General features: G+C 45.4%; 1 protein-coding gene across 2 annotated transcripts in view; it reads right to left on the minus strand.

The window, feature by feature from the left end:
- The window catches only part of VAPB (VAMP associated protein B and C), a 30,609-nt gene extending 14,038 nt beyond the window's left edge, over nucleotides 1-16,571 (minus strand). Inside the window, exons 1-2 of one of the 2 annotated variants that reach the window (XM_066978402.1) lie at nucleotides 16,280-16,571; nucleotides 875-1,027 (exon numbers count right to left, since the gene is read on the minus strand). In XM_066978402.1, the coding sequence (XP_066834503.1) occupies nucleotides 875-1,027; nucleotides 16,280-16,337 (211 nt within the window). In that variant the 5' untranslated portion in view covers nucleotides 16,338-16,571. The remainder of the gene's footprint in view (nucleotides 1-874; nucleotides 1,028-16,279) is intronic. The other variant, XM_048074650.2, reaches the window with a different exon arrangement.
- Nucleotides 16,572-16,776: the final 205 nt, after the last annotated feature.

A 16,776-nucleotide genomic window follows, 5' to 3' on the forward strand; every position in this document is an offset into this window, starting at 1 on the left:
ATGGTCTTCCCATAGGCCAGTACCTTGTGTGCTTCTATTATGCAATATTAAAATTTATTAAAAATAGTAAAACAAGTCTGCATGTTTACAGATATCATTTTCTTAACTCAGAAGTCAGACTTAATTTCTGCAGCCTGACACTATTAAATGCTTTGACAGAGTCCTTTAGATTATTAAGCTAATCAGTCCTTTATGCTTTCAATGTAACACACTCCTTCATTTTTCCATTACCAAACCTAGGCAAGCCAAGAGCTACTGACTCATTAGAGAAAATCATTAACTTTTCCTGTGAAACAGCAAAGATTTAGTCACTTGACATTTCTAGCACCAAAGCATACAGCATCCCCAAGGAACACAAAACAAGCACGGCTGCAAAGTAAATGTTTGCATTACTGGTTGGTTGCATTAGGCAGTTTGGCAAAAGCCTATCAGTCTAAGCTGTGTGGCTGCAGTCCACCCAGTTTTATTCTTCCCTCAATGTGCCTGTCCAAGCACTTGTCTGACCCTGCAATGAGCTGGTTCAGGAAGTTAAGCTGGCAAAAAAACTAGCCGTACAAAAATAATCCCACAGGGAGGGCAGGGCTGCAGCGGTACCGACTTGGATAGGCTGGCTAAGGCTGCTATGGAACTACATAAATTATTTATATAGTCCCCCTCCCCCTGCCCTAAAACAAGATGTCAAAACAAGCCCATTACTGCTAGACCAGGAATAAGGGAAGTAAAGACAGATGAAATGGCTGCTTCCCTATGAAATCACCACCTCTTGCTTTTACAAGCATTCCACAAAATACTTTCAGATGGCAAAGCATTCCAAGAAATAACTCATTTGATGAAGCTATTTTCAATTACCAAAAAAGACACCTGGATGACTTACCAGAAACATTAATTGATGTTCCTGCATCGATAATTCCACTGTTAGGCCTTACACAGTATCTGCGTGGTGCTGTGGTCTTGACTTTGAAGCACACATTTCTGTCTGTAGGATTGCCGAGTTTCAGGTTTGTAGTGACAACATCTGTGAAAGGACCTGCGGAAGAGAGCAAGAGCAGCCTTTAAATCGCAACAGAAAGCACTTCTCAAGCAGAGGCTGAGCAGGCTCCAGATCTCTGCTCACAAATCTCATAAAGTAATGAGACGTTCGGCTTCCATCTGTGGCACGCACGGTAACGGCGCACGCAGCCCGGGACGCAGCGAAGCCGAACGCTCACGGCACCACAGCTGAAGTTGGTCATTAATAGCAAACAACAAGGGGGGATCATTTCTACATGCTGCCAACACAGCAGCATGGCATTCAAACGGTGCCAAGTCCTCTGCTGTACCAGAGTTATTCCCCTCCGATACTGAACCAGAGTAAAGGCAGGCTCGCGGGTACCACGTACACTTGTGTACGGACGAAAATAGGTGGGGTGGGGGGAAATAGTTCTGCTGGCTGCTAGAAATGGTACATCAGAAGCAATCTCCATAAACAAAATCCTGCCTCAGAGACAGGAAATAACCCCGTGGAAACAGGAAAGTTCCCGGAAGCTGACAGCACGGGCTGTGACTTCTGTATTAGCACAGCCAGATCCGACCCACCGTCGATATCTGCAACACCAAGTGCAGGCAGACGGGTTTTTCGTAGGCTCACTGCCTACCTGAAACTGCCCAAATCCCTTCAGTTTGAGGAAAGGCTGGCTCCTGGTTTTCTGTAAGGCACTGATAAATCAGGCAGGTAGCATGCGACTGCACTGCTTGCTCGGATCACAGAGAATTAAAATTAAAGAAATTTAAACACGGTTTGATCAACTGTCTTCTGCATAAAAACGGTAATTTGATGCCTGAATAAAATATTTTCATCTACCTTCAGGAGTGAAAGTCCTAAAATTTAAAAATAGTGAATGATCATTTTTATAATTAGTACTAATAAAAACATGCAATATCCCCCCATCATCCTCCTGCTCTCCGCAGAAAATAGGATTGGTTCTCAACTGCAGCATGGTTGGCTTAAAAGCACTTAAGATTGTTTACTCTTCTAATTTATGACATAAATTCATCTCCTAAAATGCCACTTAATACAGCTGTGCAAGGATTACCGTCCTGCAGCCATAGCCCTCAATCCAATTTGTTTTAAGCAATAATTAAACAAACACAGAAAGACAGCACCCCGACAGCAGCAGGGGACCGTGCTGCCCGTGCTCCCAACAAGCCAGCCCTGCGCTTCCAACGCAACCTGGCAGCAAAAAAGTGAAGCAGTGAAATTTTCAGATCCGATGACAAAGGCTTCACCAAATCTGTGCCTGGTGATGAAACGCCAGGATGTGAATGAGAATGAAACAGGAGTTCTGCCTGTGTGCTGCAGGCAGGGAGTGTGCAGGTCTAGTGGGAAAGAACTGGGCAGAGCAGCTGTGAGTTGTTAAAGACATTACACAAGCCAAGCTAGCAGAAAAATCCAGCAAACATTTAGATATGTAAAGACAGCAGCAGATCTCCAAGGTAGATCTAACTGGGGGAAGTCTAATGTTTCCGAAGGAATTACTTGATGCCTCAGAGTTATGGATGTGCCTTAGGAAACACCACAGCTCGAGCACAGCACACAGGGAGGGTCAGGGTCATCTGCTCACAGCCTGACGGGTGCAGCTGCGTCCTCAACAGCTTCACCAGTCTGCATGCTGGGATAATTTCCTGGGGGAAATGCCGTGTTTTCACTTGGCTGATCCATGAATGCGTGCGGGATTTGTGCGCCCCAGCTTCGAGCTGCTGTTTGTAATAGTAATACGACAAAAGTCTGCGTGTAAAATAATTTCCAAATGGATTTACTTACTGCTAACACGGACCATACCGAATTCGTTGGCAGCAAAACCTTTCAGCAGACTGAAATCATTTCTTGTCTGCTTGACTTTTCCTCTTTTTCTGTCCGCTAGGCTACAGAAAGTTTTTAGATGCATTTTCCCCAAATTCCAGGTTTCACAGAGCAGCCAGCACAACTGCACAAGGCTGATGCCTGCTTTCAGCAGACGCGTGCCAGGCACGCTCCTTCTGGCACCGCTATCCAAATAGCATAGGCAAAGCAAACAGGAACAGACAAACGCAGGATTACCGTGCCATTATAGGTGTTCTGAAGTGCGTAACAGAAGAAGAAATAGACAACCGAGTACTACTTGGGTAATTAGGGCACGGCGCTGAAATACTATCGGCCTGGTCCCTGCCTTCTAAGAGCAAGGCCCGCGGCCTGCCAGCTCCGGCTGGGTGAAACCTCGACAGCTGTTGTTAAAGGATCCCAGCCTGTGTTAGGCTTTTGGGGGGAGGCTGGGGTGTGTAGGAACAGACCCTGGGTTAAGCACAGCCTAATGCTGTACCGGAGAGGCGCCTTCGCTTTCTAATGGCTGGATCTGAGCATTTCAGGTAAGGGCGGCTTGGGCGTTAATGGTCACACGAGACACAGACTGACTCTGGAGCTTCAGTTTTCAGTGCGAGGCATCGAAACTTCTGGGGTCAGCTCAAAGCAAGAGAATATATTTGTGATTGTTTTCCACATTGCTGGAAAAGTGAAGCTTATATTTCTGTAAACACAAACCCAGCAAGTTTAAGGGCAGGGCGCTTTCCAAACGACATTTCACACTTAAAAACAAACAAAACAAACGAGAAAACACTTTTCTCCCATGTTTTTAAAGATCATGAGAAAAATGCCACTGGTGTCATCCCAAGGACAAAGTTATGAGAAACTCAGGGGCTGTACGTGCATCATCTGACATGGGTCACCATGGGAGCGAGCTGTCCAGGACGAAGAATGCAGCAAACTGAATTTGGTGCTGAAAGTTTGGAATATTCCACAAGGACCGACGACAATTTCGTGCCAGTTAGGATAAAGTCAACTTGTTTTAATGCAAACCGTGGGCATCTCCTAACATAAACAAGGAGGTACCAAGACAAAAAAAAAACCAAAAAAAAGCCACCACAGATGTCATATTCATGCAACAACAAGTGTAACGGTTTTTCACAGGGTCACTTTTCACCAGGGTTAGTTTCAAGCTACAGCTGTGGCTTTCCACCCAGGAGCTATGCATACAAGCCTTCACATTTGAAGATCACAGCATTATCTCAGAATTTGCCACGCTCCATTTCCTATTCAAACACCAGTGCTGTATCAATCTTTCCTAAGAGTGTCATTCCGCAGCGTACTGCATTATAATATCCCAGATCATTTTAGTAATAATACAAAAGCCTGAGAATTAGGTCAGAAGAACATGATGTCAACTCTATTTAAATTTTAAATAAGTCTCATTGCAATAAAAAGAAGTGCACATAACTGTAACAGCAAATCCAGGCTGAGAACTTTTTGGTTAGCACAGTGCTTTGCTTGAAGTTTCGCACCACTGGTTGCTCCCAGTAACCATGCTACACAGCTACTGCACTTGAACAGAACAGAACCCTAACACAGTTTTTCTCATCTTAACCAAAACTTCTTGCTTTAGCATGGCAAATAAACAATCCTTACACGTATGTACTTTCAGTGCTGCAAGACTACTGCTGCAGCATGGTCTGGCACATGAAAAGTCAGTGTAGGCATCAGAGGCAGAGCTTTGATGCCACATGCTTGGACAGGAACTTTGCAGATTTGTATGTGCAAATACTACCAATAATTCTTCCTTGTAGTTAACTGAAAACTTGTAGGGCCGCAGTCTCACGGCCGCTTAATCCTCGCACGTCTGTCTCACTGCTGCAAGGGGAGGTGGTCTGACCTCTCCTCTCCACCAACTGCTAGCGCGAGCTGCGGTGTTCATCTGCTGCACGGAGAGCTGAGCCAGGGAGCTGCTTAGGCTGAAAATTAATCCACTTAAAAGGCAGGGAGTGAGGGAGAGGGCAGTGGGGAAGAGAAAAAGGAGAATCAGTTTTCAGCCAGATCGAGCAGCACTCAGACGCTGCCATCAGGCAAACCGCATCTTCCTGCACAGCAGCCTTCTGCCAGGTTAAGGCACTAAGGTCTCGCATTTAGCAGGTTAAAGCTGGCACATCTAGGCATACGCCCTGCAGTCACACTTTCCCTTGAAGCGCTGGCATAGTCGTTTGAAGTGATTAAGGCACATGCCTAATTTTTTGTTGTGTGTTTAAATCTAATGCAAATTCTTATCTGCTTAATGCTGGGCATCCCCTAAAACAAATTTCCCGAACTGGTGCTTCTCGGAGCAAATGCAACACAGCAGCACTTGGTACAACCAGAGTCAAGTCAGATTAAACTGGCAATCAGTAATTAGCATAGGTAAGAATAAATTCCCATGTTATTCCCAGAACATCTTAGATGCACTTTCATCACCTTTTCCTAAACAACAATTTTCGCCCCTTCATCTCAGTACCACAGACGTGTATCAGAAGGCAAAATACCCAGATGCAGGCAGAAATACGACCAGAGCCTCGAGCGATGCAGCCGCTTGTAGTTCCGTTGGGGAAAGCAGCCGAATGCTACAATGGGAGGGGAAGGACGTATTTCACTGTGGCTGAATCCCATCGATGTGTCAGATGAAAGTCATTAATCACATGATATAGTCATCAACCTTAGAAAGGTAACCAAGGAATCTTTAATAAGCGAGATGGTAGAGAGCAATAGAAGGGGAAACTTAAATTGTTTTGTGGCTGTTCTCAAGAGCCCAAGCCCCACGCATTGATGCATTCTAACTAGATGTCCACATGGAGCAATAACTCATCGACTGAAAGAGCCACATTTGCTCCGTGAGCGAGTGAGAGCGTGGGGGCTGAACACAATGCTCCAGGCTCCCTTCCCCACCACACACACGCAGTGCCTGCACACCTGCCCCTTGTTCCAGCCCCAATACGTGTGAGCCTTCTGCTGGGTCCCAGCCAGCATCAACCTGCCGACAGATTGGGGGCTGCCCAAAAGCACAGTCAGCTCTCCACTGGAGCATTTTGGCCCCTCAACTTCCAGCTTTTCTTACCACTGTATCCAAATTGTTTCTCAATTTATTATGCATCTGGCAGTACTGATTTCACTTTCTATCCACAGCTTCTGCCATTTTATTTTTGGGGGTGTCTATCAGCAGAGAGATGGTTAAAATAAACACACTATTGGCAAAACATTAGCAAGAAGGCTCAATAACAGGTGTAGAATTGCCTTACTATACACTTCTTTTTAAAGTTACATATAAAGTTGATGACCTTTAAAAACAAACTCTGAAATGTCAAGCAATGCATTTTGAGCTATCAGCCAGGTGCCTGTGAATCAAGAACACCTAAGATCCAATCAAACTCTCCCCCTACCTTACTTGTCTTAAGACAAATCACTTAAGGGCTTGATCTTCTGCTATTAAAAGCCTTAAGAGTTGACAGCAATTCCAAAACAGGAGCAGGTTTGGACCCTTATAGTTTGTCTCTCTGTGAAGTCAGGAGAATACTTACCTAATTAAAACACTAATCTTCACAAGATTTTCTGTAAAAAGCACTGTATGCCAAGTTTTAATCATCACCACCATCTGGCTCTGGAGACATTCATAATTAAGTGAGCATCAGCAACTTTTGAAATCAAAGAAGTCGAAGAATGAGAAACAAGAATTGCCTGTGTTGCATAAACATCTTATTTCACAAGTAACTCCCTGAAAAGACCCAGCTATCCCGAATTTGGTAATTATGTTCAAGAAAAACTTAGGCTGCTTTTAATGCTTGTGTAAACCACTCATAAACCTGTCAGTCTCAGCTCAGATTTTGCAGGGAAGCAGCTAGAAAAGTGTGCCCTTGTGGAATCAATTTCATTACTCTTACCGTGCCTATCCTCGCCCATAAGAGCCCTTGAAGCAAGAATGAAGGGAGGGAAGTGGCCACTTCCACTTTTGCTGTGCTAAGCAGTAGAAGCCTTGCTGGAAAAAAAAAATGTAACAAGAAGTGCCATCCAAATCCCTCTCTGTGAAATAATTTATGCAGTGAGTTTTTTTTTTTTAATATCATGTAATCAATAAAATGATCTACAAGGGGGGAAAAAAGGACACACAAAGCCAGCAGAATTACATGATCCAGGTGCCAAAGTTGGATCAAGGCTGGCAGTAAATGATTTCATTTGGATGGATTAATCGGTGTCCTTCCCTGGCCTATTTTGACACAACCTATTTTTGCCAGAGCATGCCTCATGTTCAAGAGGAAAAAAAGACAAAAAAACACCATGAGTCTGATGACTATTTTCAGAATATCTATTACCACGTAATTTTTGTCACCTTCTATTCCTCAGAGCATCATTAACAGTTTGATTTCACAGTTGTAAGAGCTGTGAGGCCACACATAAGGTTCCAGGCGAAATGGAAGAACATGTCCTTCACGTAATTTTGGTACCACTGCCATTTGTTTTTTTCCCCCTGAACTGATCTATTCGGAGTTTCACTAGACCTGAACATTACTTACAGGGATCTTCAACAACAAAATCACGTAAGAAATATTTTCTCTACATCCTCAATTTAGTGCAGATTTCTGCGTACAACCGAGTAACCAAAGACTGATAGCAGTTGGCCAGCTTTTAGAGGTATATCTATTTCAAATGTGCTTTCATATCCTTTTAGAACCGAGTGCCAAACATATCATGTTTCTTTGTTCATTCCACTCACAAATCCCACACATATCAGCTCTCTCCAGGTAGGAAAACAGCTCAGAAAATAGTGGCATACTCTCTTTTCGTGGTGGAATAGCAGCTACATCTCTTTCAACAACCAGGAAATACTAAGACCTACATGTAATAAGATACCTACTTAGTTCTGCGCAGCTCGAAGCCTCACGCACACGGGTTGCTGGGTGGGTACCAAAAAGAACCTGAAACAAAGCGCAGGCCCCTGGGGAGAAGCATGGATGCAGCAGCGGAGTGCAGCACCACGGCCTGGCGCACAGCCTCCCCCGGCAAAAACAGCGCTGGCTGAAGGCTGAAGTCAGTGTGAAGCATCTCCCTGGAAGAGGCATCACGGTTTTATCCCCCTCCGCCCCATCCCAAATTACCCTTTTTTCTTGCACTTCTTGTGAAGTAATTTTCCCTGGTCTAATTTAATCACTAATCTCCATTTCAGATGCACATTCAAATGGTAGGGAAGGAACAACATAACTACTCTAATTTTATGCTCGTATATACTCTTCAAATAGACAAGTCTGATGTGTAACTTAAATAGCAACTGAACAAATATTAACTGCAAAATTATGCATAAATTGCAAATACCAGAAGAAAAGAGCAAAATTAGAGATTTTGGGACGCACAATGAGTAGCTGCTTTTCCAAGTTAAAAAAAAATCTAAATAGGCAGCAAGATACTAATTATATCTACAAATTAGGAGGAATCCTGAATTTAGCAAGACACATTTCTTGGGAACCATTTGAAAACTAGCCCATTAACTGTGCTTTCAAGATCAAAGGAAAAAATAAAACAAAAACAAATCAAAAAATTAGTCATAAGCAGTGAGAGACCTTAATAAAGGGTAAAAATACCTGACAGTTTTACCATTTGGCATAGAACAAGATAAACGTGCTAAGTGGCATTCTACAAACCTAAACTCCCATACGCATTATCTGCATCCCTGTATGAGTGAAACCAAGAAGTTCAGAGTAAAATCAGCTATAAAAATATTTTTAAAATACCTTACTGCCCTTTGACCTTTGCTCTCAGTCTGGTGAGCATGTAGGAAGGCCAGATGAGAAGATATTGCAAACCAGCGGAAATTACGCATGCAAACACTTTGAAAAGATGCAAAATGCATTGGTAAGTCACATACTGCAAAATTCAACAGCTGCAAATATAAACAGGCAAGGGTGACAGTCCAACCACACAACTGCACACTGGAGGGCTGGACTCCTGCTTGCGAGAAACATTAGAAGCACCAACAAGGATGAAATAACTGGTTAGATGAAAAAAAGCAGTCAGGGGAAAACCAAAAGTTTTTTCTTTTTTTTTTAATTAAAGAGTTCCACAGTCACTTGACATGGCTTCTACAAACACAACTAACTTGAATCAAGTCTTTAGAAATGTCTGCAAAAACATAAGATTTAGCTGCATAGTGAGTCCCACACCTACACGATTTTATAATTTGCATCAAAAGTAAATGGATCACCAGGCAAACCTCCCCCTTCTCTATTTTTTCCACACCTCGTGGAAACCAACCAAGAAAACAGAATTAAATTTAGAACTATGAAATCTTTCATCCACAGCACCACGGTATGAAGGGCTTCGTTTACAGCTCGGAAAGCTAGACACTAAGGTAGTTTAGTAAAGAGATTATTTTCATAAAGTATTTATAATAATGTGGGATAAAGCACTGCATGCGGCAGCAGCACCCAATTTGTACAAACATGTACAAACGTTTTTGGGGCAAGAAGGATTCCAGTAGAGGTAAGCAATTTTCAGAACAGCTATAACGCAGAAAGGACAGGCTCGGTCAACTTTCAGTAGGGTTGTCCTGCTAGTGTAAACACTCAATCACTTCCATCCGTGTGCATTTTAATCCCGCACTGAATTAAACATGGAAATAGTGATTTGCTTTGCATATGTTTTCAGTGACAGCGAGATTGTGACAGCTGCTCTGGACTGATGGCACAAATCCCTCCTTCTGAAGGGCTGCCTAGCAGGCCAAGGCTGCACCAGCAGCCCAGCCACATTACAGATATTCCTTTGCCTTTGATAGAGCTCTCAGTCTACAAAGCAGGTATGAAAGGATTTATATATTGAATAAATTTCGGGTCAAAAGTCAGAAAAAGAGATTTGGCATGAGTCTGGCCCTTAATTTAGATAAAGGGCTATTTAAATATTGATGTATGTAAGCAGCACAGGCTTCCTTTCGGCCTCACTTATGGTGAGGGAAGCGGCACGGTGAGGGAAGCAGGACTCGGCCCTCAGCCACCTCACTGGACCCCACTGAAATCACCCAGGTTTTGCTTACAGGGAGAAAAGGATGGCTTGCAGTGGCACGGTGATAACGTGAAAGATCATATTCCCTACGAAAACGAAGATGAAATTGAAGCCTGAAACAACAGCTGGTACCACAAACAAAACTGTTGCAAACATCATCAATAAAAGCTCTCGGAGCCAACCAACTGCACTGACAGAAAAAGCAAAAAGGCTGTTATTGTACCAACTGTGAAATGCTTTCAGTAGTTATTAGTTGTTCCCAGCAGGGAGCAAACATAAGACCAATATGGTAACAAGATAGTAGAAAATGAGTGTGGCTGCAAGACGTGGGCAGAATTAGCAAGGGTCATTTGACTCCTGCATTGTCTCCGGCTAGGCAAAAAGCTCTGTTTGGAGGCACGCCGAAAGCAAGAAACAAGACAGACCCCCGGGTCACCCGGTTTTCTGCAAAAATTGCATTACAACATATGCAGAAGTTGCTCGCTTGATCCAAAGCTCATTTGATGCAATCGATACCTTCTAGAGAGGGGTGCATGCAACAAATTAAGCTTCTTTTGAAGCGGGTGTTTGTTCATAGATGTAAGCTGAGCTGAGCTCATAAAGTTGGATCACTCACTATGGTGATGATGCCATTTTTCCAGTTGAGTTTCAAAACAGATCCAAGAATCTATTTAAAGGCTTGTGCTCTGATTTTTTACAATCCTAATTCTGAATTAAAGTACAATTAGGCAGAATTCAGCCTTGTATTCAGATGTAGCTCGCTTATTTTAAAAGAAATTTTTAAATTTCTTTAATTTGATTTCTTTTTGCATTGATTCATAAATGATTTATAAAACCTGTGAAGTGAGAAGACAGATGCAATCATTTTATTTCCAGGGAGAAGAAACTATCAGAAAACTCCTGCGCAGATTTTGACTCCACATTCCCGTCTCACAGGTGCTACGACATCGCACGTGGCCTGGTGGGTTGCAGCTGGTAAACAGATGATTTACTGCTACGCACATGCGTGAATCTACATCTGCTACGATACATTACCTGTGTCTGTAGAGACGGTCACCCGTTACCTTCAATATAGTTTATTACCCAGGCACATTTTCGGAAGTGATGAACAGAGGACACATGCCATCACCAGTTCAGACTGGCATTCCGCCACCAAGGAGCTTTCAATAATCAGCTGGACACCCTTGTTTGTCACCTACCATCGCAATGGTTCCATAGCTCAAACTGAGCAAGTTTTTCCACTACAATGACCTCTTAAAAGAGCAGCCGTATGATTTTCCCACTAAAAATTAACTTAGCTGAAAATCGGTGCACAAACATCAGATTCATATGAAACTGGAAACTCTGAATGTACGTGCCCCTTCCAATAAAGGCAAGGAGTTGATCATATTAAAAACACAAAATGCCACAAACCTAAGAGAAGAAGTAAGCTCCAAATTATAATTGCTCATGCTGATTTTATCACAAGGCTCTTCCTTGAAGTAGTAATGCTTTGCTCCCATTAATGCTCATTACTTCAACTGCAATTCTTAGAATCAATGCAGTACAAAATTATTCAAAAGCCCTTAACCCATACATCGCACTGGCTGAAACCTTCAAGTAGATTGTGAGATTTTTGGAAATAATCTTAGGAGACCTAAATACGTTAATTAAATTTAACAGAAAATGTGGCTAAACTTCTTTTATTTGCTTCACACACCTCAAATAATCATTATTTGGCTCTCTAACCAAAGATGCATCCTATTGTAAGTTTCAAACTTTTGTCAGCCCACACTCGTACAATTCCTCCTCCTTTCCCAGCAGGGCTGTTAGTGTCATGTCTCTAGCGTGCAGAACACCAGCTGATTAAGGAAACGCTGTCTTTAACTTATCCCACCTTTCAAAAAATGAGATGTATCACTAAATAGGTACAATGCATCACTCCGTTGCCTTTATCTTCAGCTCTTTTCCTCCAAGCATTGCTCTTTTTAAGTGAAGAGTCTATGGAAAGCGAAGAGGCAATTATAAAATTAACGCACGTGAAATTAGAATAATTCAATGAGATGCAGCAAGTCTGTCCAACTATAGTGAACACTTAATAGTTAGAATAAACTACTGATTTTACCTAAGTTGCGAGAATAGCTAGCATAAGATGAACTACAAATATTTAAGTGTCACCAAAAAACGACTAATGAACTATAGATTCATACAGATTTATGAAGCCTGCCTGTTATTTAAATACTGTTCTCTTTTTAAGTGTAAAACTTGATCAAATATGCAGAAGGATGTGAAGGTTTACTCATATTTGATCTAACAATGACTTTATTAGGAATTGGGCTAAACTGAAGCAATCATAGAACGGTACATTTTCCAGCAGAAGAGCAGACAGCCATTGACACAGCAGCCTTCAAAGAGTAAAGAAATCCTAGCGCTGACTGCCATTGCGCTGTGAACACCAGAAGGGCTCTAACAGTTTAAAAGGAAACACTGTATAAATTTTCAACTTAAAAGATGCATATTAATTATACTAAAGAGGCAACTTTTCATAACACTGTCAGTATTTTACATTCTTAAACAAAGCCTGTTCCAGCGGCAGCGATGAGAAATCCCTGTTTATCCAATACAGAACAGGATGAGCAGGCAGCCAAATCCCTCCGAATACCTCCAGTGCCTCGGCCGTTACACACAGATCATGACAGGGAGGGAGCTGTAAGTACATAGTTGAGTCACAACATCCCGCTAGGTCCTGAACCTTTCTTTCCAGCCCTGACGACAGCAGATTCAAGGCTGATCGTACGTCCCAAACGTTGCCAAGCCGCTGGACCGAAAAGCCTTAGCTTGGTCTCCGGTAAGAATTGGACATTCGCATCAGACAGAGGAGGTTTTGCCAACCTGCAAGGCATGGATCTGGCTGTAGCTTGCCCACAGACACGCAAAGGAGCTCAGAGCCATGCACCTGGGAGTGTGCTGCAAGGGCTGAGGCCGCACCTTCGTCTGCAGCTCTGACATACCCCCAGGATGCAGCAGAGCCAGCGACGGGCGATGGCTTGGAAGGAACACCGCTGGGCCTGGAGCCACTGCTGGAGCAGTACGATTAAGAATGGAGAATACTGGTCATTCTGGTTTGTTATTGTGCTCTTTTCAGAAAGGAAGGCTACACAGAGGCGTACTGCAGTTGTTGTGCAGGTGGAAAAAATCACACACCGGACGCAGGAAACTGCATTACCAACTGGCAGCAACTTGTGCTGGTTGGCGAGGAATTAATCTGGTTGCACAATACTGCTACTTGCCACTTGGGGAGCACTGCAACAGAGTGAGTGCTGAGTCATAAGCCCGGGCTCACCTGTAGCAACCCCCCAAAACCCCTCTGCCACGCACCGCAGCCCACGCCACCTCCACCCGCTGGCACAAGCCCTCTGCTAGCCACCCCCACCCCAAATCGCACCTGCAGAGGATGCTGCGGCATTTCAAGCCGCTGAAAACCCAGGTGGGTCGTACAATAAGTTCTGTTCTAACAAAACATCACTTGCTGGCATTAAATAAATCTGTTCCAAGTGGGCTCATGATGCTGGAAGGATAGGTCTGCCTGAGTGGGGGCCATCCCGCAAAGTGAACAAGGCAGTGCCCCATAGCACAAGTGTGGCACTGTAATTACCAACGCTATCAAAACCCATCTAACAAAAGGGGCCAGAATTACACATCCCTGCATAACTTTAAAGCTTGTGCTTCCTTAAGTCAGGTCCTCAAATATCGAGATCTAATTCATGGCGGAAAATCTGATTGTTGCATGCTGTGTCCTTGATTAACAATAAAGGAAGGGAAAAATAAATGCAAACGTTGTCACGTATAACAACAAGGGTCTTTTTCACCATTCATTACCAATAAAGTCTAAATGATAAACTTGTAGTTCAATGCTTTCTCACTTAGGCAGCAAAACTGCAGTGACCAACAGAAGTCACTGGCACAGCTGCAAAGCTGCTATTTCACATGAGCAGGGTAAGAAACGGGCACCTCCAGCCACATTATGGTCAGGAGAGGAGTGTCCTGCCTCCCGCTATTCACAGCTGCATTTCAGCGCAGCACATGGTGATGCTATTTTGGAGCGTGTGTTATGGTGTAGGAGATGGAGAGGAAAGACAACCCTGCTCACGCTCACATGCTATGAAAAGCAATTCTGGCATGAATACCTTCTTTGATATTTGTGCAAAAAAAAGACACAAATGGTATTTTGAAAGACCTAAATGCATTTACAAGAATTGCTGCAAAACGAGAGGTTACAAAAGCTTCTTAGAAAAGGTCTTCAGATCCTTTCTTTTAAGTGAAAGCAGTGGCTAACAGAGACTGCTGCAATCCCACACATTGGGACACACAGAATGAATCCTCACTTCGGTATCTTATTCCTGCATCCTTTCATAAATGTCACACCTCCCTCTAGATTTTATATTTAAGAATTATACAGACCAGCGTGGCAACAGCACAGCTGATTATTTTCTGCTTTTTCTACCCGTCTGCATTTTGACAGAGACCTTTATCCATTTCCAGCGTTTGTGAAACTCGGTTTAGGATCCTACCTCGCTGCCACCGCTGCCCTGAAGCGTCAAATCTTTCGGGCACACCAGCGAGGAAGCAGAGCCGCACCAGTCGGCAGCGCTACTGGCACCTGTCCGCATCTGCGCGTGCTGAGCGAAGCAATGCTTTGCAAAGAAACGCAACTGTTTACAAAGGCGAGAGAATCATTGCTGCCACATTACCAGGCCACCACAAAAACAGGACGAGAATTGCTTAGAGCGGAATTGACTTCATGAATACTTCAAATTGGCCTTTCCTGAATGAAGGACAGTGGTCAGCACTGCCTGTCAGGAAGGGCTGTAAGACAGAATTTATTGCCAAGGCATATGAAGGCTATCCATAGCATTAAGCCTATTTGAACATTAATATTTAAGCATACTTTTAAACTAAGCCATATATTAGCTGCAGCTAGTCAAGCAACGTTTTACATTATAAGGAACGTACGATGCTGGCTAAAGATTTGACAAAGAAAACCTCTACGGTTGGCGGATTTAACTTCAGCAGTTCCAGATCCTCAACTGAGGACCAGGCAGCCAGACTAGTTAGCTTTATCCCAACAACAACAAATAAAACCCACAGTTTTTGGCTAGTTTTACACCTGCTTGCAACCAAATGATAAGAAAAGGCCCTGAACCACAACTAGGTGCCTCTGGCAAGTCTGTACCAAGTAAGGCCCCACTTCTTGCCCGCCTCAGCTTGGATACGCTTTCTTGATGGAAGTAACGTTACTCACATTCACAACAAGCACGATCAGATGAATATCAGCCCTTAACACAAACAATATTAGAACAGTTTGCTTCTTAAGCATGTTTGATTCTGCTGCCATAACAACATGCAAAGACTTCAGCTTGCAACAAAGACACATTCACTCCAGCCACTGTTTATTATTATGCTTTCTTGTAAGCCCAGTTTATACTAATAGTTTATATTGAAATATTTACTACTAAATAAAAGTAGAGGCTTCTCCTACGTGTAAAAACATTATATGAAAGGCTTTTGAATAAGCAGTAGTTTTACCAGATGCCAGCAAATAGGTCACTATTTTTAAAAAAGGAAGATTTGCCAGATACTCATCTGAAGCTCTAAAGAACCTCTGACTCTTGCAGCATAAATAAACTTGCCGAATGCTTATTTGTAATCCCCGAATATTGCATTACAGCAGCGCTATCTGTCAGGTCATAACACTGGAATTTCAATGCCAGCAACCGCTCCGACCCATTCAAATTTTGGACTTGAGGGAAAGATGGGGTTTGGGGCAGGCGGAATATTCACGAGGAATGTGTCTAAATGCCTCACAGCGTTACGGTAACGAAGATAAAACGAAAAAACACCCACGCCTTTAAATGCCACCAAGGATGGAGCCGGGGGGCCCAGGGTTGCCCGCAGCCCGGCCGAGCCCCGCCGCACACGTCCGGGGGTGCCCCAGCTCCTCGGGGACCTCGGCCGAGCGCCTGCCCCCGCCTCAGCCGGCTCCACGTCTCCCTTCCCCTTCCCCGAGGCCCCGGGCTCCGTCCTTCCCCCTCCCGGGGGCACAACGGGAGCTTTCCCGGCTCCCTCCCGGCTTCCCCTCAGGCCGCCCTCGGCCCCGCAGCGCGGCCATGGCGGGGCCAGGCCCGGGACCCCCCCGCACCGCGCTGCGGCCCCGCGGAGGCCGGGGGCTGCCGGCTGCCCGCTGCCCCCAAGGGGTGCGGGAAAGGGGACGGGGGGGAACGGGGAGGACGGGGGCGGTGGCAGGAGGAGGAGGGGGACGGGGAAAGCCGCGGCGCTGAAGGACATTTTGGCAGCGGGCGCCCGGCCCCGGCCCACGGAAAATGGCTGCCGCCGGAGCGGGGCCGGCGGGCGGGCGGGGAAGGCGGCGGCGGGCGGCGGGCCCCGTACCTTTGAATTTGAGCTCGTGCTGCGGCTCGAGGCTGAGGACCTGCTCCGCTTTCGCCATGTTCCTCCTCCTCCTCGGCGGTGGCGGCACCAGGCGGAGAGAGGAAGGGAGGGAGGGAGGAAGGGAGGGGAAGGGGAAGGGAGGGACGGCAGCGGGCGGGCCCCGCGGCTTTATTCAGCGCCCCCGAGCGGGACCGAGCCGGGCAGGGCCGGGCGGGCAGCGGCGGCTCCCGGTGGCCTGACGGGGACGCGGGGAGAGGCCGGGAGGGACGGGGGGAGGCGGCCGGAGGCGGGGATGATGCAGCACGGAGCGGCCCAGAGAGAGGCTGCGGCTGACGTCTGCCGCCCGCCCGCCTCCTGCCGCGGGGGCCGGGCCCGGCCGGGCTCGGGGGGCGCGGAGAGGCGAGCTGGGTCCCCCCGGGGCTCGGCACAGCGACGGCTCCAGGCCGGGTCCCGACCGCGGGGCTACAGGAGGGAGCGCTGCAGGGCTGGTGGAAACC

This window comes from Anser cygnoides, chromosome 16 (genome assembly GCF_040182565.1).
Source record: "Anser cygnoides isolate HZ-2024a breed goose chromosome 16, Taihu_goose_T2T_genome, whole genome shotgun sequence".
In the NCBI taxonomy this organism is placed as follows: domain Eukaryota; kingdom Metazoa; phylum Chordata; class Aves; order Anseriformes; family Anatidae; genus Anser; species Anser cygnoides.